Genomic DNA, 24,102 nt, shown 5'->3' on the forward strand with positions numbered 1-24,102 from the left:
ACCACAACACATGCCACCTACCGCCACAAGAGTTGCCTGCCAGCCAAGTCGGCACACAGATTAACAACAAAATTGAATAAATTTAAATTTTTCGGTATGACTAATTTAGGGTTAATGAAACGTCATGAGATTGACTTAATGAATTCTCATGAAATGATAGTGAAATTTTTGTTACAAAAATAACTTGAAATAAAACTAAAAGTGAAAAATACAAAACATTCATCTTAAACTGTGGGCAGTGATTCATTTGATTATTATTTCATGATGTGAGAGATGAGTGTTTTTTCCCAAAAAAATGTTAAATTAATTTCACTTTCCTTTGCTACTCAGAAAAAAAATAAATGCAAATGGCTGCATATATTTTGCTGACGACCCATTTATTTCCTTTGGATTTGTAATTATGCATAAAAAAGACGCTTAGTCGTTTTCTTTGAATTATGTGGTCAAAGACCTGTGGCGACAAATTGCCAGCCAAATGAATTCATTTGCATTTACTTATTACCATAGCTTTAAAATCCAGTTGTTGCAAATTTCTTTTTTAATTATTTTGTAAATCATGGCTGTCAATGTGCGTGGTGTTTTTTGTCACTATGAATGTACGTTTTGGGCATACTAAATATTGATTTTTTTTCGAAAAATGATGCAATCTGTTGGCCTTCTTTTGCACTTGCCTTTGATTATAAAATCAAACATTTCATTTGACAGTTGCACTTTTTTTCTGGGGGTTTGCACTACACATGGCTTGGAAGAGGCTATTTTGCACATTACATGTGTTCGATGTTTATGTAATCGATGGAATTCACTTGGCAATAGCCCTGACGTGTAATATGGAAATTGCTCGAAATTTTCGCCTAAGATCAATAAACTTAATAGATGTGTGGGTTAAAACAAGTTCCGAAAATCAATTAATTTTTCATATTTTAAAAAAAATCTGAAAATCAAAAACAAGATAAAAAGCAGTAAGTTCGGCCGGCCCGAACTTTGAATACCCTCCACCATTTGGAACGAATTTGGAAATTTTCAAAAAATAAAACCCTTACAAAATCCTTACATATACCCCCCATATAACGGTACCTCCCCATATTCGGTATTTTGATAATTTTAGCGACATTATTCACCGGAATAGTTTCAAATTTGGTATTTGAAGTTCGTAATAGATAATACAGCCTAGGACAGAAAATTGTCTGTGCAGGTGCACGTCTTCGTATAGCCCCTATATAACGGTACCTCCCGATATTCGGTATTTTGATGATTTTAGCGATATTATTCAACGGAATTATTTCAAATTTGGTATTTGAATTTAAAAATGGATGCTACAGCCTATGACAGTAAGTTGTCTGTGCTGGTCAAGGTTTTGACATAGCCCCCATATAATACTACCTCCCTATATTCGGTATTTTGACGATTTTAGCTACATTATTTAAATAATTTTTTTTCAAGTTTCGCAATTAAATATTGTAATGCTTATGACAAAAGTTACCTGTGAATTTCAACCTCGTCATGGTATAGAACCCATTATAAATGCTACATTCGGAATTCTTAAGACTTAAAAAGAATTTTGAAAGGAATTTATTTTTTTTAAAATTGCCAAATGGTGGAGGGTATTCAAATTTCGGCCCTGCCGAACTTACAGCTTTTTTACTTGTTTCATTTAACAGGATGATGATGAGACAAGGTGACGGTGAGATAAAAAAACTGCAACAAAGTCAAACACCATAATTTTTACATTTTTTTTTTTAAATTTTATTGAATGAAAGCAAAACATGTCGGAAATAAAATCAAGTTTTAGAATAAGTTTAGATTTGTTCGAATTGGTTACCTTTGGCATAAATTATGGCCTTCAAACGGCCAATGAAATCTGTATGTTGGCCCATTTCCGGCGAAGAGCTTGCTTGAGGTGATCGACACTTTGGTATTTTTTAGTGCCAACCTTGCTTTCCAAAATACTCCAGATACAATTGTCCAACGAATTGGTATCCAGAGATTTTGGTGGCCATTGTGCGCTGGAAATAAAGCGAGGAACCTCATTTTGTAACCATTCTTGGGGGCGCGTGCTGAGTGCGACGGTCCCGAGCACTGTTTGCGGCCAAAATGTTTGGGTGCCCAAGAATTTAATACACCCTCCAGAATATTTTCGCGATAATATTCATTTTTATGCCACGGTCGATTAATACGAGCGGAGAGCGACTATCGGCTGTTATTGTGGCCCACAATTTCACCATGGACGGCGCTTGAGTTCCGGTTGCCAACCGAAGGTGCACATTTTCAGCTGACCTCTTTGGGAAGTAAACACGATCATTTTGTTTGTTTACAAACTTCTGGACAACAAAAGTTTTCCCAGCGGAGAAAACCAAATTCGGCAGTTCACCACTTTTGGCCAAGCGAAACAACTCTTTGCCTCTTCTGAATATATTTTCTTTCTGTTGCGGTGTAAGTTCTTGCACTTTTTGGAATTTCAATGGCTTTACCCCGAGCTCATTTTTCAATATTTGCCGAATGGAATATTGCGATATGTTCAGCTCACAAGCCATTTGTCGGCCACTGCGACGCGGGTTTCGATCAAGTCGCTTATTTACATTTCGAACCATTTCTGCTGATGTTGCTGTTTTCTTCCATCCACTCCCTTGACGTCGAGGTAACCTACCAGTATCACGTAAAAGTAAATTGAACTCTCAATGGAATAATTTTAACAGCTGTCAGACGAGTGGCTTAGAAATGACAGCAGTCTGAAGTTGGTTGCAGTTTTTTCATCTCACCCTGTAGTGATGTAGGGTATAAAAATGGAAAAGTAGAAATTAAAACAAATACTTTTCTGGTTATTTTGGTAAATATGGGCTTCTAAAATTTACGTTTTAGTCTGCTGAGTTGTTAAGTTCGGCAAAAAATGATTGGAAAATGAATTAATTGGTAGTGAACACTTTTTTTGAAAGGCTTTCTGGAGATTTTCTATACTTAGAAGACTTTCTATTCTAAGAAGACCTTCTATTCTTAAAATACCTTCTATACCAAGAAGACAGAAATTTTGGTGGTCTTTTATACCTAGAAGACCTTTGTTGGGTATCCTATACCTGGACGATTTTTATAGGTTTTTTGGTCGTATTTTGAAAGTTTTTAGAGGTCTTTCATAAATACAGAATCTTCTGTGCGTCTTCTACACCCATACATCCTCTAGATGCCTGCAATATCTAGAAGACCTATAAGGACGATTTTTGCAAGCCTTTTATACTTAGAAGACCTTCGTGGGGTATTATACACCTATACCATATTTTGGAAGTCTGTTGGATATCTTCTGAACGTAGTAGAGCTTTTTGTGTCTTCTGTTAATAGAAGATATTTTAGAGGTATTTCATAAACACTGAACCTTCTGTGAGTCTTCTATACCCATGACACCCTCTAGAGGTCTGCAATATCTAGAAAGCTTTCTGTTGAAGAAGACTTTCTGGTGGTCTTCTATTCTTACAAAACCTTATGAGAGGTAGGTCATTCGTACCTTGAAACTCAATTTCTAGAAAGTCTTCTGTTGAAGTCCTTCTCTATATTGACGACCTTTTGGGGATTTCCTGAATGTAGAAAATCTTTTGGAAGTCTTCTGTACCCAGAAAACCTCATGGAAGACCTCTGTGCCCTGAAACTCCCTTGGTGGTCTTTTATGCCCAATACATTTACTGGATTTCATTAATGTATCTAGAAAACCTTGCATTGTAGTCCTTATATTTTAATTCTCCGGGAAGTTAATTTAATTCCCAATTTTATGCAAGCATTTGTTGTTTTAACTGTTTAAATTTTTTATATTTCCAATATTGTCTCTCATAAATTATATCAATGATTTTATTAACGACTTTCTTAATGGCATAGATTTTTCTTTGTTATGGCCTTAGAAATCTAACCGAAATCACTTTAGCAGGTGCTTGCAATTAAATAGCCATTTCCCACAAAATATTTCTCTTCCACACACACACACACCACAAGAATGAAGACAGTCTTCTTTTTTCGGAACGGCTTTCTAAATTTACATAGCCTCCATAATTAAAATGTCTTGCGTTTTAGACAAGTCTTTGACAAGCAGTGGTGGCTAAGTCATGAAATGTAAATTGTGTCACACATTTTGTGTTGGTGCTAAAGAAGAATAATCGTTGCAACCAACCAACCAGCCAGCCAACATTCGAACATGTTTGACAGGTTTCAAAGACAACACAGCCAACAGGTAACACCAGCTTGGTAGCAAGTGTAGAAAATATGTTGTTATTGTAAGTCTAGCACATTGATGATTCTATTTGCTAGATTGTTGTTACCTAGCCAGTTGGCTAGCTTCTGCTTGAGGCAAACTTTACCTCAATTTAGAATGTGGTTGGAAAAAATAAAAACAAATAATTTTCTTCTTTGGTGTGTGCGCTCTGTGCAATTTCCGCTAAAAACAGTTAACCATTTCGTATACTTGGCTGTGGTTGTTGCTGTTCTTTTGCTTTGTTTTTGTTTTTTGTTTTATATATGACCATAATAGAGCGTATAAACGAATACATGCCAGTCGAGGTAACACTCATAAGTGTTCCACAAATTTGCGACTTGCATTGAGCGACCGAAAAGAACAACAACACCAGCAATATTATACAGAAAGACAAAAGGGGGGAATAAAACCCATAGACAAAATGCTACAAAATTGTTAAATTCAACGGTATTATATAAACGAGTTGTTGTTGACAGGGTGTGGCAAAAAAGAGTGTTGAAAATTATTTAAATGCAGTTCCAAGCCATTGTGGGACCTCCTAATGATAAAAAAAAATAATTTTGAAGGTCTTCAAAACAAAAAAAGAAAAACTTTTTTTGGAGTATTCTCTTCAAAGAAAACACTTGGCGGTATTCTGAACATAAGAGGTCATATGGACATTCTTTAAACATAAGAGATTATTTAGAGGTCTTCTAAACATAGAAAACTTCTTGTTGGATTTCAAAACAAGGAATATCGTGTTGAGGCCCTCTCTTTATTGATAATATTTTGGAGGATCATCTGAAATTCTTCCTAATACGGGTCTCATAAACATATGCATTCGGAGGTCCTCCAAAAATTGAATTTGGAGGTCCTCTCTTTATGCAGAACCGTTGAGAGTTCCTCTAAACTTAGAATATTTTTGGAGCTCTTTTATGGAGGACTATTTAGAAGTCTGAGATGCATAGAAGTTTATTTGCAAGTCTTACAAACATAGAATTCTATTTGTAGGTCTTATCTTCACATAAGGCCTTTTAGAGGTTTTCTAAGCAAAGAAGATAACTTGGTGGACTGCGGAATATAATTAACTACATGGAGATCTTCTATACATAGCATTTTTTGGAAACCTTTTTAATAAAGAAGGCTACTTCCAGGCTTTTCTTCAAAAAATAATTTTTGATCTATTTTAAACCTAGAACTCTTTCAGGAGAACTTTTACACCTAAAAGACCTTTTAGGATAGTTAATATCCAAATCCTACTTGTAAAATTTTTCGAAACATAGAATAACTTCGGAAGGTCAACAATTTAAAGGAGCCGCACAGGAGGTCTTCTACATCCTGAAGACATTTTGGAAGTATTCCCCACCTGAAAAACACTTTGGAGGTTGCACCTATAAGATACTCTGTATATCGTCTTAGCCAAAAAGGTTGTCTGAAGGTATTTTGTACATAGACAATGCTTAAAAGATCTTCTGGGGCCCTTAGTATCTACATAATCTTCTGGAAGTCTCATAGCCCAACAAAACCTTCAGAAGAAAGACTTCTTTCTGAAAGTCTTCTACTAATAGGAGGCGTACTGGAGGTCTTCTTCACCTTAAAGACATTTTTAGGTCCTCTTAACCTGGAGAAACTTGTGGAAGTCTTCCTCACCTACAATATACTTATAAGGCAGTCTGAACCAAAAAGGTTTTCCGATGGTCTTCTGAACCTAGTCTCTAGACCTCTGTGCTTAAAAGACCTTCTGGAGGCTTTCAGTGTCTATATAATTTTAAAGAAGTCCTTCAGTACCTAGAATATCTTCGAGGGTCTTATGTATCCAAATACCTACTGTGTGTGTTACGCCCTCTGGAGGTCTTCTGTAACTAGTAGACCATCGAAAGACATTTTTTTACTAAAAGAAGGAAGGAAAATCTTCTCTGTGCCTATATAATCTTCGGGATGCCATTCATACCCTGGAAACCATGGAAAGGTCTTCTGGTGTATTTCATGCCCTTTTAGCTGAAGCTAGCGCCTTTCTAGAGACTTTAGGAACCTGAAGGACCTTATGGAAGTCCTATGTGCCTTTACAGTCCTCCGGAAATCTTTTATGCATGGAAGATCGTCGAAAGGCATTCTGTACCAAAAAGATCTTCCGAATCTTAAAAATCTAAAATATCCCTTTCAAATCTGATGCAGGCTTTTGGTACCAGAAAGACCTTCAAAAGGCCTTCAGTATTTAGAAGATCTTCTGAGGGTCTTCTGAACCTAGACGTCCATCTAGAGTCCTCAGGCGCCTAAAAACCCATATGAAGGCCCTCTGTGGTTATATAGTCTTTTGGAGATCTTCTATACCTAGAAGAACTTCAAAAGGCATTCTGTACCTGATAAATCTCAAGTAGGTCTTCTTCTGTCTTCTAGGTGTATTCTATGACTTCTGAAGGTTGTCGGACGTCCTTCAACGCTCTCTCTCTCTATCTCTCTTTCTCGGACTATATAATATTTTGGACAATTTTGGAAATTATAGAGCAAGAATGCTTCATAGGGGTCTTCCAAACCTGGAAGGCCGTCTAGGCATAGTTTATATCGAAAAGTAAATCTAGAACCTTCTGCACGTGTCTTATGCCTTCTCGATGACTTTTGTGTCTAGACGACTTATTATAGATTTTCCTTGCCTTCTGTGCCGATTTAACATCTGAAGGTCTTCCATTCCTGAAAGAACTTCTGCAAGCCTTTTGTATCTATAAGACTTTCTAGAGGTACTTTATATTAGAAGTATTTCCGGGGGGTTTTTTGGTATTTATAAGGTATTTTTGACCTTCTACGTCAAGGGGATCTTCTTAAAAGTACTTAAAGATGTTCCGGAGATCTTCTATACCCAGAAAAATTTCTGGTGGTTTTCTGAACCAGGAATACTTTATAGGGGGTTTTCCAAAAGTGGGGCGCCATTAGGTGTTTTATATAACAGGAAGATGGTCTAGAAACTTCTGGATGTGTCTTATGCCTTCCCGAAGTCTTCTGTTTCTAGGCGACCTGTTTCTAGACGATCCCACTCAATTTCATCTATGTATATAATACCACCTGAATGTATTCAGTGAATAGTAGTTCGTAAGGTAACAAAATGTGTATTTAAATTCGACACACCCTGTATGCGACTAAAATATATGTTTATTATTTGGAATTTGTAATCGACGTAAAGAACGAATGCCATTTATTTGTGGCATGTTAAAGAAATGGGAAATAAAGTCATGATAATGAACTTGTTGTGTGCCACAACCGAACACAAGGCATTTCAAAAGTGGATGAACAAAAAGAAAGGCAACAATAAAGCATTGATTAGTTTATTACTTTTCCATAAAATATTCTAGAAAAAATTAAATAATTTTCTTTGCAAAACGAAAGACTCAAGAAACAAACGTTTTTGTTTTTCTTCTCTCCCTCTGAGTTTTCTTCAAGCCAAGACAAAAATAAATATAAAGATCTATAAAATATTCTAGAATATTTGTTGGTTCTAAAAAATTTCGAAAATTGAGGAAGAAAGACAACAACAGAGCTTTGATTACTCTATCAGATTTTAATAAATAGTTCATAAAAAAATATTTTTTTTCTACAAAACGAAAGACTTAAGTAACAAACGTTTTATTTTCTCTCTCTCTCTCTCTCTCTCTCTCTTTACTTCCAGCCATGGCCCAACACAGCAGAATAAATGCCTTCATATTATTGGCAATAGTAGCCACAAATTGCCTACTATTGACCTATGCCTATCCACAAAATGAGGTATACCAAAGACGTTTGATCACCAGCCGAACACAGCAACAGCAACAATACCAATCGCCTGTCTACAATCCAGCTGTGGAAAGTGCCCGCAAATATGCTGTTAAACCAAATGCCTCCAAGAAGGTGGCTTTGGACAATGTTGAAGATGAAATCGAAGGCAATCAAATCCAGGAAGCACCCAACGGTTTCTCATGGTCCAATATGTTGTCCACGGTTTTGACAATGTTCTTCAATGGCGGTGCCAATGCTCCCACCAAATCGGATGATGTTGATGGTGGTTTTGGTGCTTCACCCTGGGCTAATGTCATCTCAATGGGTTGGTATTTTTTGTGGCAGATGCTTTGGGTGGGATTTTAATTAAATTTGCGTTTTTTTTTTTTTTGTTTATTTGTTTTTCCACAGGTTTGAAAATCATCAACACTTTGTTGGGCGGTGGTGCTCCCAGCGATGGCATTGACAAAGTTGACAATGGCGGTTCACCAATGCAGGTAATATTCGTTTAGTTGTTTTGGTATCTTTTGTTGTTCTATTCCAAAAGAGAAAACTTGCTTCTATTTTTTTATTTGTGTTCTTTAAGTAGACTGCACTTTCCTTTTACTGTTATTGTATATAACTGAAATACGTACATATATACAGACATACAATTTTCCATGGTTACACTAACTTCCCTATGTGCTTTCAAATGCGTTTTACAACGAATGGAGAAAATTGGATGGACATTTTTTAAGGGATATCAGAGTGAGGAATAAAGGTATTTGAAGGAAAGACTCAGTAATTATGAAATTATAGCTAAAGAGAGAACACATCTGTGTCGGTATTTTGAAAGTTTATATCGTAAAGTTACCTAAATGGAGGAGGAAAGTTCTCCCCTCTTCCAAATTTTTCGAAATTGTCGGACAGGGATTTCTTGAAATCTTTAAGGTATATAGTGTCTTCAGCAATATTGCTGATACCAATACGAAGAATATTTTGGTTGAAAATTTTAATCCACAAGGGAGTCACCAAAGGCGTATTTTTGGTCCCTTATTCAAAAATGATTCATTTCGGTCCAATATAAGACACAGTCCTTATATAAGGGTATTCCCCGATTTTTAGTCATATTTTCGATTTAATTGGCTCATTTTTATTTATTCTGAGTCCTTTTTATTTAAAAAGTCTATAGTAAAAAACGTTATTAAAGGTCTACGTTTTGTTTCTGCCCTGATTTGGTTATTTCGAAGGTTTTGGCTATTTTTTTCAATCGTTTAGACTTTAACGAGTTTTCTAGGGGCGTAGAATACTTTATTATACGTTATATTGAAATCCAGGTCCATTTTCGGAGTAGCTCCTATAAACAGGATACTCCTGATCTCAGTTATTTTTAATTATTTCTAGGGTACTGACAATATTTTTCAATCGATTTTGTTAAAAAAAATCTAGTTTCTTGTTTCTTAGGAATTCCAACTAAAAACCCTTGGCAAAATTTCATGGAAAATATGGCTTAAAGTAGGGGTATATATACCAAAAAGTGGGCCAAAGTGACCCATTTTAAACACATGAGATAATAAAACTGCAACAAAGTCAAACGCCATAATTTTTACATTTTTCTTTAAATTTTATTGAATGAAAGCAAAAAATGTCGGAAATAGCATCAAATTTAAGAATAAGTTTAGATTTGTTCGAATTGGTCACCTTTGGCACGAATTATGGACACGCAGCCCGAATGCTGCTCTGTGGTGTTTTGGCCCGTTCCCGGCGAAGCGCTTGCTTGAGATGATCGACACTTTGGTATTTGTTAGTGCCAATCTTGCTTTCCAAAATACTCCAGACACAATAGTCCAACGGATTGGTATCCGGAGATTTCGGTGGCCACTGTTCGCTGGAAATGAAGCGAGGAACCTCATTTTGAAACCATTCTTGGATGGCGCATGCTGAGTGCGATGGTTCTGAGTTCTGTTGGAATGTCCAAGGTCTGCGGCCAAAATGTTTGCGTGGCCAAGGCTTTAATACACCCTCCAGAATATTTTCGCGATAATATTCGGTATTTATTCTTATGCCTCGGTCGATTATTTTGAGCGGAGAACGACAATTCTCTGCTATGGTAGCTCGTTTTTTAAAATTTGCCGAATGGAATATTGCGATATTTTCAGCTCATGAGCCATTTTTCAAAGACTGCGACGCGGGTTCTGATCAAGTCGCTTCTTTACTTTTCCACTTCCTACCAGTATCACGTTAACGAGCAATGGTACGAAACACAAACGATTTATTCACATTTAAATGCTGGAGGGTTCTAACAATAGCCACTTGTGATTTTCCAGCCGAATATAAAGAAATCATACTATCCCGCTTAAATTCCATCACGATAAGCTTTTTTTCTGGTAAATTCTCACCAAAATGCTTTTGTACGCTTATAAACAATATAATGAGCTGTCACTGCTATAATTTTAACAGCTGTCGGACGATAGGCTTAGTAATTACAGCAGTCTGAAGTTGGTTGCAGTATTTTTTTTTCATCTCAATCTGTACAAGGATTTTAAAATAAAAATGTCAAAAAATTATTGAAAAAGAGGGGAACTCATTTAAATTACTTTGCAATTCGAACTTTCAAAATTCGTGTCTTCTCTTTTGAGCTCTATTTTCATAATCTACTGTATTTTTCCTTTAATTATGCTTTGCCCTGCACACTGTGTTTGCATTCCGTTGGAATATATTTCGTTAATTCATGTTTTCTGGGTAAATCTAAACTTTCCTTCAGTTATACCGAATCTCACCACCAATTATGCCAAATTGTAGATCACCAAAAAGCGCCATCTATTTCAATTCAATTTTGTAAAATTTAATATTCGGCAACGAGCGCCACCTATTGCAGCATAAAACTGTTGTAAGCCAAGTGAACTGAAATAGGCATGGCATCACATTTTGGACGTTTCCACTGGGGTATCACAAGGAATTTATTAAATAATTTATACTGGGAACCCGTCCCACTATAAATGATCATCCCCACTAAAATTTAGACATTCAGATTTTGTATTATATAAGTGTGCACGCCATCTATTGTAGGAGTTCAGGGATTTAAAAATTCCCTACAAATTAAAAATATTGTAGGAGTTCAGGGATTTAAAAATTCCCTACAAATTAAAAAATCAATTATAACTTCTCTTCAGTGATATCACAACACAAACCAATTAACAAATTGCAAGGAATCAGGGGCGACATCTATTGGGAAAAGACTTAGCAAAATTAATTATAAGAGTGAAAGGGGTCTAGCATTGCAAAGAACAAAAACTATTGCAGTTTAATGTCTCGATCAGGCAATAGATGGCCGACGATATGCCGGAAATGCAATTGAAATATTAAAGAAATATATTATTTCATAATCGCAAAAGATGGCAGAATACCGCTCAAAAAATAAAATATATGGCAGACATGGTTAAAAAAAAAACTATTCCACAGCCTTTTCTTGTACATTTTATCGATAAAAATCAATATCAGCCCTGTTACATAATAACATAATGATATGTTACTATCAACCCCATCTATTGGATTAAAGTAACAATGTTATGTCCCCATCTTATTATATTGTGTGTCTTTGATCGTATTCTTAGCAAAGACATAAACGAATACAAAGATGGGATATTTCAAAATTTTATCAATAGATGGGGTACTGTTGTTTCGATATAATAACATGTTCTGTAGGATGAGTAGGGCTAAAATGGGGTTCCTAATGTTGAGAAGTTATAGATAAGGCAGCGTTTTTGGATGTATCCTAAAGTCATGTGTATTTTATGAAAGATATAATTCAGGAGAGGACTTGTCCCCTCTGTTTAGGTTATTCCACTGAAAAATAGCCTAAACAGAGGGGACAAGTTCTCTCCATTCAAAATGCCGATACACGTGTCTTCCTTTTTTTGGATACACATGTCTTCCATTTGGGGGTTCATAATGGTGCGAAGTTATATATAGGGAGGAGTTTTTTGAGTTATGCTGAAGCCATGAGCGGTTTATGCAAGACCTAATTCAGGGGAGAACTTGCCCCCTCTGTTTAGACTATTTTTCAGTGTAATAGCCTAAACAGAGGGGACAAGTCCTCTCATGAATTATGTCTTTCATAAAATACACATGGCTTCAGCATAAATCCAAAAACGCTGTCTTATCTATAACTTCGCACCATTACGAACCCCATTTTAGCCCTACTCATCCTACAGACCATGTTATTATATTTACACAACAGAGTTCCATCTATTGACAAACTTTTGAGTATGAAATATCCCATCGTTTAAGTCTTTGCTAAGAGTTCGAAAACGCCGATAAACGTGTCTTCTATTTGTAGCTCTATTTTGATAATCTATTGGATTTTTCCTGTAATTATGTTTTATGTTGCCCCATGTGTTAGCATTCTGTTGAAGGATATTTCGTTAAATCCTGGTATTCTGTAGAAATCCCAAGAGTTAAATTATCTTAAATTTGATAAACCAAAATTCGATTCCAAAGAAGATGAGAAAACTTTCCCCATTTTAGTCTTGAAATCAGTTAAATGAGTTCCAAGGAATCTAGTACGGCACGTGATATAATATTCCCAAAATTAAGTTATCTAAACCATCCCATGTAGACGGCATTCCGAGAAAATATCCAGAATAAGTATCTATCATGGAAATATAACCTCTCCCGCCTATGGAGATTTTAAACATGAGAATGGTATGCGAGGTGGTTATTACAAAGAAAAAAATATATCAATCGGGATAACAAGCATTGTGTATCCCCCCATCCTATATTCAAGGCCGTAAAAAAATATATATTTCCAATTACCCAATTATTTTGCGCTAGACATACTGTTTTTATGGCAGCCAACCGAACAACAATAGAAAAAAACAAAACATATAACATCATCCAAAACCCCATGAAAAACCATTTGAAAGTTCACATATGTTTGATAGTCTCTCATACATCGAAACATACACACACACTCACCCACACATATACACATATATACACAAACAAACATAGTATATACAATTTAATAAAACACATAACATTATTAATTTACCAAATCTAAAAAAGAAACAAAAAAAAACGAACAAACAAACAAAAAGATATTAAGAAAAAAATTCTATTTATTTCTCTCTTTTTTTTTCATTTTTATTTTCATGTTGTTGATATTGTTGCTGTATTGACAATAATATATATTTGTATTTTTTCGCTTTCTTTAAAAAAAACATACAAATTCATGTAATACTGCAAATACAATTTAAACAAAACAAAAAACAATACTACTGGTTAATGTGGTTATGGTTGGATTTATTCTATAAAAAAAAAAACAATACATAAACATGGTGGCTGCAAAATGCTTGCAAACAAAATAAACAAAACAAAATCTTTAAAACAAAACAAACAATAAATAAAAGCAGGGCATCTTGGCGGCAGTGTTATCAACGGTACTTGGTACAAAAGATCCAGAACAAGTCAACTCAATGGCCAAACAAGCTGGAGAGGTAACGATTTATTAAAATTATAAATATTCTATACAATATACATATATACAGAGACAAATGAATGTATTTAAATTATTCTCGTATTTTATTTATAATTTATTCAATTTGATTTTTTAATATGTCGACTACACTGAAACAAATTATGGTTTAGAAAAAAATGGCAATTGTTAATATTTTGATTTATTGAAAATTACATATTTTATTTTTTTTAGCATTTCATTAGGCATTTTGACCAAGAAATGAGTATATCCTCTATCTCACATGAAAATTTGAAGATGTTACGCCACACATTTGGTTTAAATGAAATCTATTTTTCTTACTTTTTTTTGAAGAAGTCATTGAATAAGTATTTTTAAAGAATCATTTTTTTTTTAATTAAGCTCTTAAAAAAAATCAGGACTTAGACAGAGAAATCATAAAAATATATATATTTTTTTTAATTCATGGATTATATTAAATATCATTGAAAAAATGCACTTTTGTTCGGAAAGACATTGTAAACAATACTGGTAAAAAAATTTAAAAAACCTCCTTAAAATTGAGTTGAAAAAGATTATTCGCCAAAAGTTTAATTAATTTTTTTTTACCGGGAAGTCCCTGAAAAGGCATCCTTTGAAAATGGCACCTAGCAAAAATTAGACTCTCATACTACGATAAATCCGCGAAATCCGGGAAAAATATTAAGTCTTGGATTTTTTAAAATATTCACCTCTTGTTGTGGCGGAAAAAGTGGGTCACTATTTGTACACATCATCGAATTTTGGCAGAAATATTTGGATGTCGTAATTAGAAAACAATCAGAGGAGGTATCAGAAGAAGTTGTTCAATGTTTTTAATTTTCGCACCTGATCCAAGATAGTGCACACCAACAAGCCTGACAGACAGAGCGACAGTCGGACATGTCTAGAATAACAAGGATTTCCTCAAGGTTCTTAATATCGATACTTAATGAGGCATATATAAGCCTTATTAAATGTGGAGTTTAGCCACTAAAATCGAATTCTGAATCATCGTGAGGAGTAGGATAAAATTAAAAGCATTTACAAATGTTGGGAGCATTTGTTCGAGTTATTGGGAAAACTAACTAGAACTTACTGGTATCGAATCAATGGCGATCACTTGAAATTAAATTACGGGTATTGGAATTAGTTTTATTTTATTTATTTATTTATTTATTTATTTTTTTTTTTTTTGAAAGCTGTGGCATGTACCAAAAATATATTCTTTAGAAATTGCAATAAAATTTAAAACAAGTAAAGAAAGTCTTAAAGTCGGGCGGAGCCGACTTTATGATACCCTACACCACTTTGCTAATTTAGTAGAGCTCCACATAACAATTAAAAGTTTTTATGAGAGAATTCAATCATACACGCTATGATTATAATTATAACTTAAAGTTCAAAGGACTAAATATGCCGAAGCATTTGTATCTTTTAAATTCGGAATTGTATTGCCCAGTTGGTGCACAATTAATTTGAAATCGGATAAAGATATATATGGGAGCTATATCCAAATCTGAACCGATCTCGATTAAATTTGGCAAAGATATTTCTGAGCTGTATTTGATATATTTCCCTGAATATCGTTGTTACGGAGTGCATATTACGGTTGTGGGTAACAAATATAACAAATCGGATAAATAATATATATGGAAGCTATAGCTATATCTGAACCGATCTTCACCAAATTTGCACACTAGCTTCTAGACTCAATTCGGTCGTTAGTGCCAAATTCCATCCCATTTGGACAAATATTAGACGTTTTGGTGCACAATAAAAAGTAAACCGGACGAAGTTATATATGGGTGATATATCCAAATATGAACCGATCTCGATAAAATTTAGCAAAGGTATTTCTGAGCTGCATTTGATATATTTCCCCAAATATTGTTGTTACAGAGTGCATATTACGGCAGCGGAGGACAAAAATAACAAATCGGATAAACAATATATGTGGAAGCTATAGTTATATCTGAACCGATTTCGATCAAATTTGGCATACTTATTTGCAGGCCTAAGTTGGTTGTATGTGCAAAATTCCATACTATCCGGGCTGACATTACATGTTTGGTGCACAATAAAATGCAATCGGACGAAGATATATGTAGAAGCTATATATAAATTTTTGCTGATTATCTCCAATTTGAATGGGGTTCGTCCTTTGGTCAGACAAATGATTTGTGCAAAATTTCAGCTGGATCGGGCAATAAATGCGAACTGTACTTTGTTTACAAAAATACATGGACAGACGGACGGACGCACATGCATAAATCGACTCAGAATGTGATTCTATGCAGATCATCAAAAGGGAGTATGAGTCTATCTCGTTTTCTTTTTCCTGTTACAAACAAATTCACAAAGATATAATACCCTGACCACCTTGAGGTGTAGGGTATAAAAATTAAAGATCTGTTTAAAAATGAGTTGAAGAACATTCACGATTATTCGCCAAAATAAAAAAAAATATTTTTATTTTAATTTTTTTTTTTTTTTTTTTTGGCGGGAAGTCCTTGATATGCATCTTTTGAAAAATCTTGTCATCTGACAATTAGACTATCATATTAAGATAAATTCGTGAAATCTGGGTGTATCTGAAGTAGTAAAAACATGCATCCCATTAGGGAAGCTCTTCAAAATTTTATAGAAATATCGGTATGTTCAAAATTTGAGATGATCGGGGAAAAGTATTACCTCTTTTGGATTTTTTAAGCAATTTTGCTGACAATATCCAATTTTGGCCCCGATAGTCCATCACATTTTTATGCCATCCATATATGAATGGTATATTAAGTTAGTAATTTCGTTTGTAACTCCTCAAAATAGGCATTTTAGACTTCAAATTCTAAAATTATATGCCTATTTAGCCATGTCCGTCCTTCTGCGTGTCTGTTTGTCTGTGAAAAGCCCCTTAGCTTCCGAATGAAACGAAGTAAGTTGATAAAATTTTGTTGAGATGCATTTAAGAGCCATAGAACTGTTTGTATTGGACTTTAGGAGCGAGTTAGGCTCTCTTAAATGTGTCGCATAGGTCTATTTTTGCATATAGCTACCATATAACTGTACCGCCAGTAGGTGTAATACCAGTTTTTCCCATATAACTGTAATTCCAATATTCCATATTTTGATGATTTGCGTCACATTTTGTGCCGGATCTGCATCATATTTCGTATTTGCAGTTCGTTGTGGATATCCAACTCAACTGACGAAAAAATGGCTTTTTCAGGTCTATGATTTCGGTTTCCCTCTATATTCGGTATTTTCATGATGGTTAGCTAATTTTTTCAAGAGAATTTTCTGCAACTTTAAATTTTAAGTTCGTTATCGGTATCGCCCTCGATGGAAGAAAACTGGCTATACATGTTTACCTTTTCTTATAGCCCCATCTAATCATAACATCGATATTCGGAATTTGTAGAATTTTACTGACATTTTTAAGGGATATTTTTAACATTCCAAATTGTGAAGGGTAAAAAAGGTTAGACACGCCTTAGCTGTTTTTTATGTTCGAAAATAACGAGTTACGTTCTAATAATTTTTTAAAAATAGTTTTTGAAAACCAAGATTTAGGCCCTGATTGTCCTTACAAATATTTTTTAGAAAGTCACGGTTGGGGTCCTCGTAGTCCTTTGGAATTTAATTTTAGGAATTCCAATATTAAGGTCTTGATATTTCTATAGAAATTATTATATATTAATCTAGGATTTAGGCCCTGATAATGCTTTAAAAAATTATTGTAAGTTGGGCCCTGATTTTTTTAAATCCATATATTATTCATTAAAAATCAACGATTTTTTAAAAATCCCTGATTGTTTTTTTAAATCCATAAATTATTCTTTAAAAATCCACAATTTAGGCCATGATAGTCCTTTAGAAAAATATTATTAAGAAAGCCATGGTTTTGATCCTAATGTCTCCTCAAAAATATTCTGTAAAAAACCACGGTTTAGGTCCAATGACCCTTCGAAAAATATTCTGTTGAATTTCAAGAGATTTGTTCCGTGATAATCCTTTAGAAGATATTCTTAAGAAATCCACGATAAAAAATTGTTACTCAAATTGTTCATAGACCTTCAAAATTTTTTTTAGAAAGACTTGATATAGGTCCGAATAATCCTTTGAAATTTATTATTAAGAAATCCACGATAAAAAATGTTGCTCAAATTGCTTATAGTCCTTCATAAAATATTTTTTAGAAAGACTTGATATAAGTCCGAATAGTCCTTTGAAAATTATTCTTTAGAAATCCACGATTTAGGCCGCTTATAATGCTTTCAAAAATTTAGCTTGAAGTGTGCTGATTGTCGTTAAAAATATTCTTTGAAAAAAAGTCCTGATAGTCCCTTAAAGATTCCTCTTTAGAAATCTTCAGTATGGGCCATGATCCTTTGGAAATTATCCTATAGAAATCCACGATTTAAATCTTGATAGTTATTTAAAACATATTCTTTACAAAGCTACGATTTATGTCCCGATAGTACTTTGGAAATCAACGATTTAGGCTCTGATAATCCTGAAAAAAAAATGCTTTTATACTTCAAGATTCAGGTCCTATTAATCAAAATTAATTCTTTAGAAATCCAGATTTTGGGCCTAGATAATATTGTTAAAAAATGTCCTTTAGATATTCAGGATTTAGCCCCTAATAGTTCTTCTTCAAAAATAAAATTTAAAAATCTACATATTAAGCTTTGACAGTGCCGTAATCCTTAAAAAAATCTTATGTATGCACGATATAGGTCGTAATAGTCTTCAAAAAATCCTTAGAACTCCATGATTTAGACCGTTGTAGCACTTCAAAAAATATTAGCTAGTAATTCACACTTTAGGTCCTGATAGTGCTTCAACGATTATTATTTAAATCTACCATTTTTGATATTCATAATCGTCGATGTTTGAACCTGATATTACTTCTAAAATATTATTTGAAAAATCTACAATTATAGTCGTGAAAGTCCTCCAATATTTTTTTTTTTTTTGAAATTTATGTTTCTATCGCTTTGGAAAATATGAAAAAAAATTTCAAAATAATTGAAATTCTTTGGTGCCAATAGGAATGCTATTGAAATTTGTGGCCCAATCAAATTTATGATACATAGTGTTGTAGAGTATAAAAATCGCAGAAAATTCGCCGAGAAAATAATTTCTTTCAGTCTAGCCACATATATATTACAAAATTATACACTCAATGACAACAAAACACACACACATACACTTTATAAGTAGTTTTTAAATAATACACTGTACAATTTCATTTCTATTTACACCAGCACTTGCTTTCTATTTTTTTTTTTATTTTTTTGTTCTATTACTTTATGCCCTTCTAACGCACCACAGACATACACACACACTTACACATATTCCAACAACAACAACTACCAACCAACACACACTTTAGAAATTTAAATTTGATTATCTTACGCATTTATTTTCTTTCTCTTCTTCTTTCTTCCTTACTTCCCCCCTCTCACCATTGTCAATATGTTAATTAGTTTCGTCTACTGACTTCGTCTTGAAAAAAAAAAAAAAAAACAAAAATAGTGGAAGTAGTGGAAGAGTAGTGAAGTGCGACTTATGGCATGTACTTGAAATAATGTTGTCGTTTTTTTCTTCTTCTTTTTCTCTTTTCTTTTCTCTCTGCCATTCTTTACATCTTCAATTTGAATAGTTTATACAAATTGTTATGAATCTCTTGGATGCCTTGAAGACTTCGTTCTCACACCGTTCGTTGTCGGCCAGGTCAATGGGTAAACGTGATTCCGTTAGTGATGCCGCTGTGGCCAGTATCTCCATGCTGAAGGGTTATGTGCGCACCTATCGCAATGCCGACAACAAGTGTTTGCAGCGCTACATGTGTGAGGCCAATACCGAGTGTACCCGGGAAATTGGCGGCAGCAGTATTTTCTGTCAATTGGGATCGTAAGTAGAAACAATATTTTTTTTCAAATTTGAACAAAAAAATAATTGTTTTGGAAAAATTTAAAAAAATGTCGTTCCTCTTCCCTTAGCTATGCCACCAGCTACTTGTTGGACCGCACCAGCGATGGCAGTTTTGAGCAAATCTACGATGCTGGTCGCAGAGGGCGTTCCGGCTTCGACTGTTCACAATTGTATTTGGAGTGCAATGAAGTTTAAGTCACACACACCCACATAACATTTAACGAATAACTCCTCTCTTCTCCATAGCTTTCCCCTATGTCTCCTCCCCCTTTTTACCAACTAAGCTTTCGCATACTAGGACTGGTTTAATATTTTACAACTGTATTTATTTATTTATTTATTTAATTAATTATTTATTTAAATATTTATTAAACTCATTTCAAATATTTATTACAAACAAAAAAAAAAAACACCTTTCTTATTGTTAAGAAATGTCCAATTATTTATGGTATTTTTCTTTAATTTATTTCCTATCTGCTAAGTATGTCTATGTCTATTAGTAAAATAAGTATTTATGATGTCAACATATGTGGACAAAAATTAAAATCTTTTCTTTTAAAATAAATTTCCTAATTTAAGTCGAAACCGAAAAATGTTAAAAATGTATCTAACAGAGCTGTGTTAAGAACGTCACAACAATTGAAGACTCATTTTTCGAAATAAATGTAAAACGAATGATTGAATGTTTGTTGTTGTTGTTATTTTATTTTTGAATGGGATCCATATTCGAAGCTTTAGCTGAATATGATTTTATGGGAAAAGCACAAAAAGTTTAGTATGGCTGGTATATGGAAAACAGAAGAATATTTTAGCAATTCGGTTTTTAAAGAGAGTCCATGAAATTTTCCGTATAAATAAAGCTAACGAAAGCTTTGGAAAAAGTATGTCCTTTTCAACAAATTTCATTCCATCGTTGTATAAAGTTGTAAAAAATGAGAGACTTATTACCTCTTCAACGTCTAAAATAAAGCCAAGGGCATGCAGGTAGTTGTTGGTGGGTAGATGGGTGATAAGGTGAGGTTTTTGGAAATAAGTAATAAAACACGAATTTTTCGGTCTAAAATTTTATACTTCAAACAATAGAATCTCCGTATTTCCCAAAGACGTCACTATTAATGTGGTTCCGTTTTTTTGGGAATTCATACTAAAAGATGTTCTAAAAAGTTATTTAAACAATGTTTCTTGACATAAATGTTATAATTTTAGAGCTAGAATTGTTGCAAGGCAACATGTAAGGAGTTTTGAAAATTTGTGCTAAAAATGTACTAAAAAGTACTAAATATTGTACTGCTTGCATCGGGATTTTAATATTAGATATTAATCTTTGTCACAGACAGAGATAACATTTCCTGCTAAATTAGTTTTCATAAATCGTATATTTTTTCTCATGAAATTAAATATAATTCTATCATAGGGTCAAAAAAATGTTAACATTTAGCCGACTATATGATACTCTACACCACTATTCATATTTAGTAGAGCTACCCGTAACAAAAAAATGTTCATATTGGGAATTTATATGAAGCAGATCATACCAAGGATGTTGTATACAGGTCGTAATTATGGTTCTATTCTCACGAACTTTTGGCTGGGGGTAGCGTTAGGGTTAATGTCTACTGTCATGGAGATGGAGATAGCCAACTTTGCTAATTTAGTAGAGCTCCACATAACAATTAAAAGTTTTTATGGGAGAATTCAATCATACACGCTATGATTATAACTATAACTTAAAGTTCAAAAGACTATGCCGAAGCCTTTGTATCTTTTAAATTCTGACTTGTATTGCCCATTTGATATATGGGAGTTATATCCAAATCTGAACCGATCTTGATAAAATTTGGCAAAGATATTCCTGAGCTGTATTTCATATATTTCCCTGAATATCGTTGTTACGGAGTGCATATTACGGCTCTGGGTAACATATATAACAAATCGGATGAATAATATATATGGGAGCTATAGCTATATCTGAACCGATCTTCACCAAATTTGACATACTAGCTTCTAGACCCAATTCGGTCGTAAGTGCCCAATATATTTCCCCAAATATTGTTGTTACAGAGTGCAAATTACGGCTGCGGAGAACTAAAATAACAAATCGGATGAACAATATATATTGGAGCTATAGCTATATCTGAACCGATTTGATCAAATTTGGCATGCTTATTTCCAGGCCTAATTTGGTTGTATGTGCAAAATTCCATACTATTCGGGCTGATATCAAACTTTTGGTGCACAATAAAAGGCAAATCGGCAAAGGCTAACAAATGATTTGTGCAAATTTTCATCTGGATCGGGTAATAAATGCGAACTGTACTTTGTTCACAAAAATACAGACGGACGGACAGACATGCATAAATCGACTCAGAATGTGATTCTATGCAGATCGGAGGAACTATGGGCCTATCTCGTTTCCTTTTACCTGTTACAAACAAATGCACAAAGACATAATACCCTGACCACCTTCTGGTGTAGGGTATAAAAAAGAAGTAAAAAAGCTATAAGTTCGGCCAGGCCGAACTATAAAATCCGTTAAAAATTCTGTTAAAATCTTAAAAATACCGAATGTAGCTGTTATATTAGGGTCTATACGACGACATGGACCTGCATAGGTAACATTTGTCATAAGCCATTACAATATTCAAATGCGAAACTAAAAAAATCGATAATAATGTAGCTAAAATCATCAAAATACTGAATACCCGGAGGTTATGTGGGGGCTATACGAAGATGTGGGCCGGCACAGACAGTTTTCTGTCTTGTCTCATTACGAACTTCAAATACCAAATTTGAAAAAAGTCCGGTGAAAAATGTCGCTAAAATCATCAAATGGCCCATATTAAATCCTGCAGACATGATATACATTTGAGTAAAATTTTATCAACCTACTTCATTTCGTTCGGAAGCTAGAGTGATATCCACAGACGGACAGACAGAGGCACATCGCTAAATCGATACAAAATTTATCTGGAATATAAATACTTTGTGGGGCCTAAAATGTATATATCGAGGTGTTACAAACGGAATGACAAACTTAATATTTCCTTCATACTATGGTGGAGGATATAAAAGGTCTATAAATTTCTTAAAACTGTATTTTATACCCTCCACCATACTATGGAGGGCATATTAAGTTTGTCATCACCTCGAAATATTCCGAACGATGTATATTATGTCTGCAGAACTTAAAAATGGGTCATAATCATATAACTGTACCGCTAGATTTAAGATGTTTGTTTGTTCTCGTCACATCCGCCTTCTGACTCCAGTTTGATGCATTTTAAGTTTATTGCCAAAAATTTGAAGTAAATTGTTTTTCTACTCTTTACCGAACAATAAATATGAAAATGGCAAAATTATTACATACTAGTCACATGACTTTATATAGAGCATGGTAGGTGATGTGGTATTTAAAACTGATTGTATTTTCCTCTGTTTTAACTACATTTTAGCTTCCTTCCTACAGCACTAAGTTTAATTTCCCAAGTTGGCAACACTAACAAAGTACATTGTCTTTACTAACCAGACTGTAATACAGCGGCCGTTGTTACACAAATTGTGTTTGGTGTAGTTGGCATTGTTTAGATGTGTTTGGTTGTAGACCTCGATTTTAGTGTTGGTCGGTAATACAGTGTGCAGTCGATAAGCATGTGTCCGTTAACTCAACCATTTTAATAAAGTTATAACAGTTTCCCAAAGAGTATTTTGACGATTGCTTAAGCTGTTTATAACAACTTTGGACGCTCCAAACAATATTGAGACAAAATATAAAAATTTTTTATAACCTTCACCTTACAGAGTATGAAGGGTATATTAAGTTCGTCATTCCGTTTGTAACTCCTCGAAATACCCATGCCAGACCCAACAAAGTATATATATTCTTGATCAGCGTAAAATTCTAAGACGATTTAGCCATGTCCGTCTTTCTGTCTGTCCGTCTGTCTGTTGTAATCACGCCATATTTCGAACAAATTAGGATAGAAGGCTAAAATTTTGCACACATGTATATTTTGCTAGTAGGCAGGATAAGTTCGTAAATGGGCCATGTATGTCCAAGTTATCATATAACGGTACCCCCCGATATTCGGTATTTGGCATTTGAAGTTCGTAATGGATACTACAGCCTAAGACAGAAAATTATCTGTGCAGGTTCACGTCTTCATATAGCCCCCATATAACGGTACCCCCCGATATTCGGTATTTTGATGATTTTAGAGACATTATTTAACGGAATCGTTCCAAATTTGGTATTTGAAGTTCGTAATGGATACTACAGCCTCAGACAGAAAATTATCTGTTCAAGTCTACGTCTTCATATAGCCCCCATATAACGGTACCCCCCGATATTCGGTATTTTGATAATTTTAGCGGCATTATTTACCGGGATTGTTTCAAATTTCGTATGTGAAGTTCGTAATGGATACTTCAGCCCATGCCAGAAAATTGTCTGTGCAGGTCCACGTCTTCGTATAGCCCCCATATAACGGTACCCCCTATTTTCGGTATTTTGATGATTTTAGCTACATTATAAACAGATTTTTCTTCAAGTTTCGCATTTAAATATTGTAATAACTTATGACAAGAGTTGCCAATGCAGGTCTACATCGTCGTATAGGCATTCGGTATTTTTAAGATTTTAACAGAATTTTTAACGGATTTTTTTTTTTTTTTTTTTTTTTGGAAAGTGCCAACTTTGTAGCAAATGGTGGGGGGTATTGAAAGTTCGGCCCGGCCGAACTTA

General features: G+C 34.2%; 1 protein-coding gene across 3 annotated transcripts in view; it reads left to right on the forward strand.

Annotated features, from left to right (window-relative positions):
* LOC101898190 (uncharacterized) overlaps positions 1-20,046 on the forward strand; it is a 32,134-nt gene extending 12,088 nt beyond the window's left edge. Inside the window, exons 2-6 of one of the 3 annotated variants that reach the window (XM_011293566.3) lie at positions 7,863-8,273; positions 8,360-8,445; positions 13,339-13,425; positions 19,090-19,340; positions 19,430-20,046. In XM_011293566.3, the coding sequence (XP_011291868.1) occupies positions 7,865-8,273; positions 8,360-8,445; positions 13,339-13,425; positions 19,090-19,340; positions 19,430-19,556 (960 nt within the window). In that variant the 5' untranslated portion in view covers positions 7,863-7,864 and the 3' untranslated portion in view covers positions 19,557-20,046. The remainder of the gene's footprint in view (positions 1-7,862; positions 8,274-8,359; positions 8,446-13,338; positions 13,426-19,089; positions 19,341-19,429) is intronic. The other 2 variants (XM_011293567.3, XM_011293568.3) reach the window with 2 other exon arrangements.
* Positions 20,047-24,102: the final 4,056 nt, after the last annotated feature.

The sequence above is a fragment of the Musca domestica genome, unplaced genomic scaffold (genome assembly GCF_030504385.1).
Source record: "Musca domestica strain aabys unplaced genomic scaffold, Musca_domestica.polishedcontigs.V.1.1 59, whole genome shotgun sequence".
Lineage (NCBI taxonomy): Eukaryota > Metazoa > Arthropoda > Insecta > Diptera > Muscidae > Musca > Musca domestica.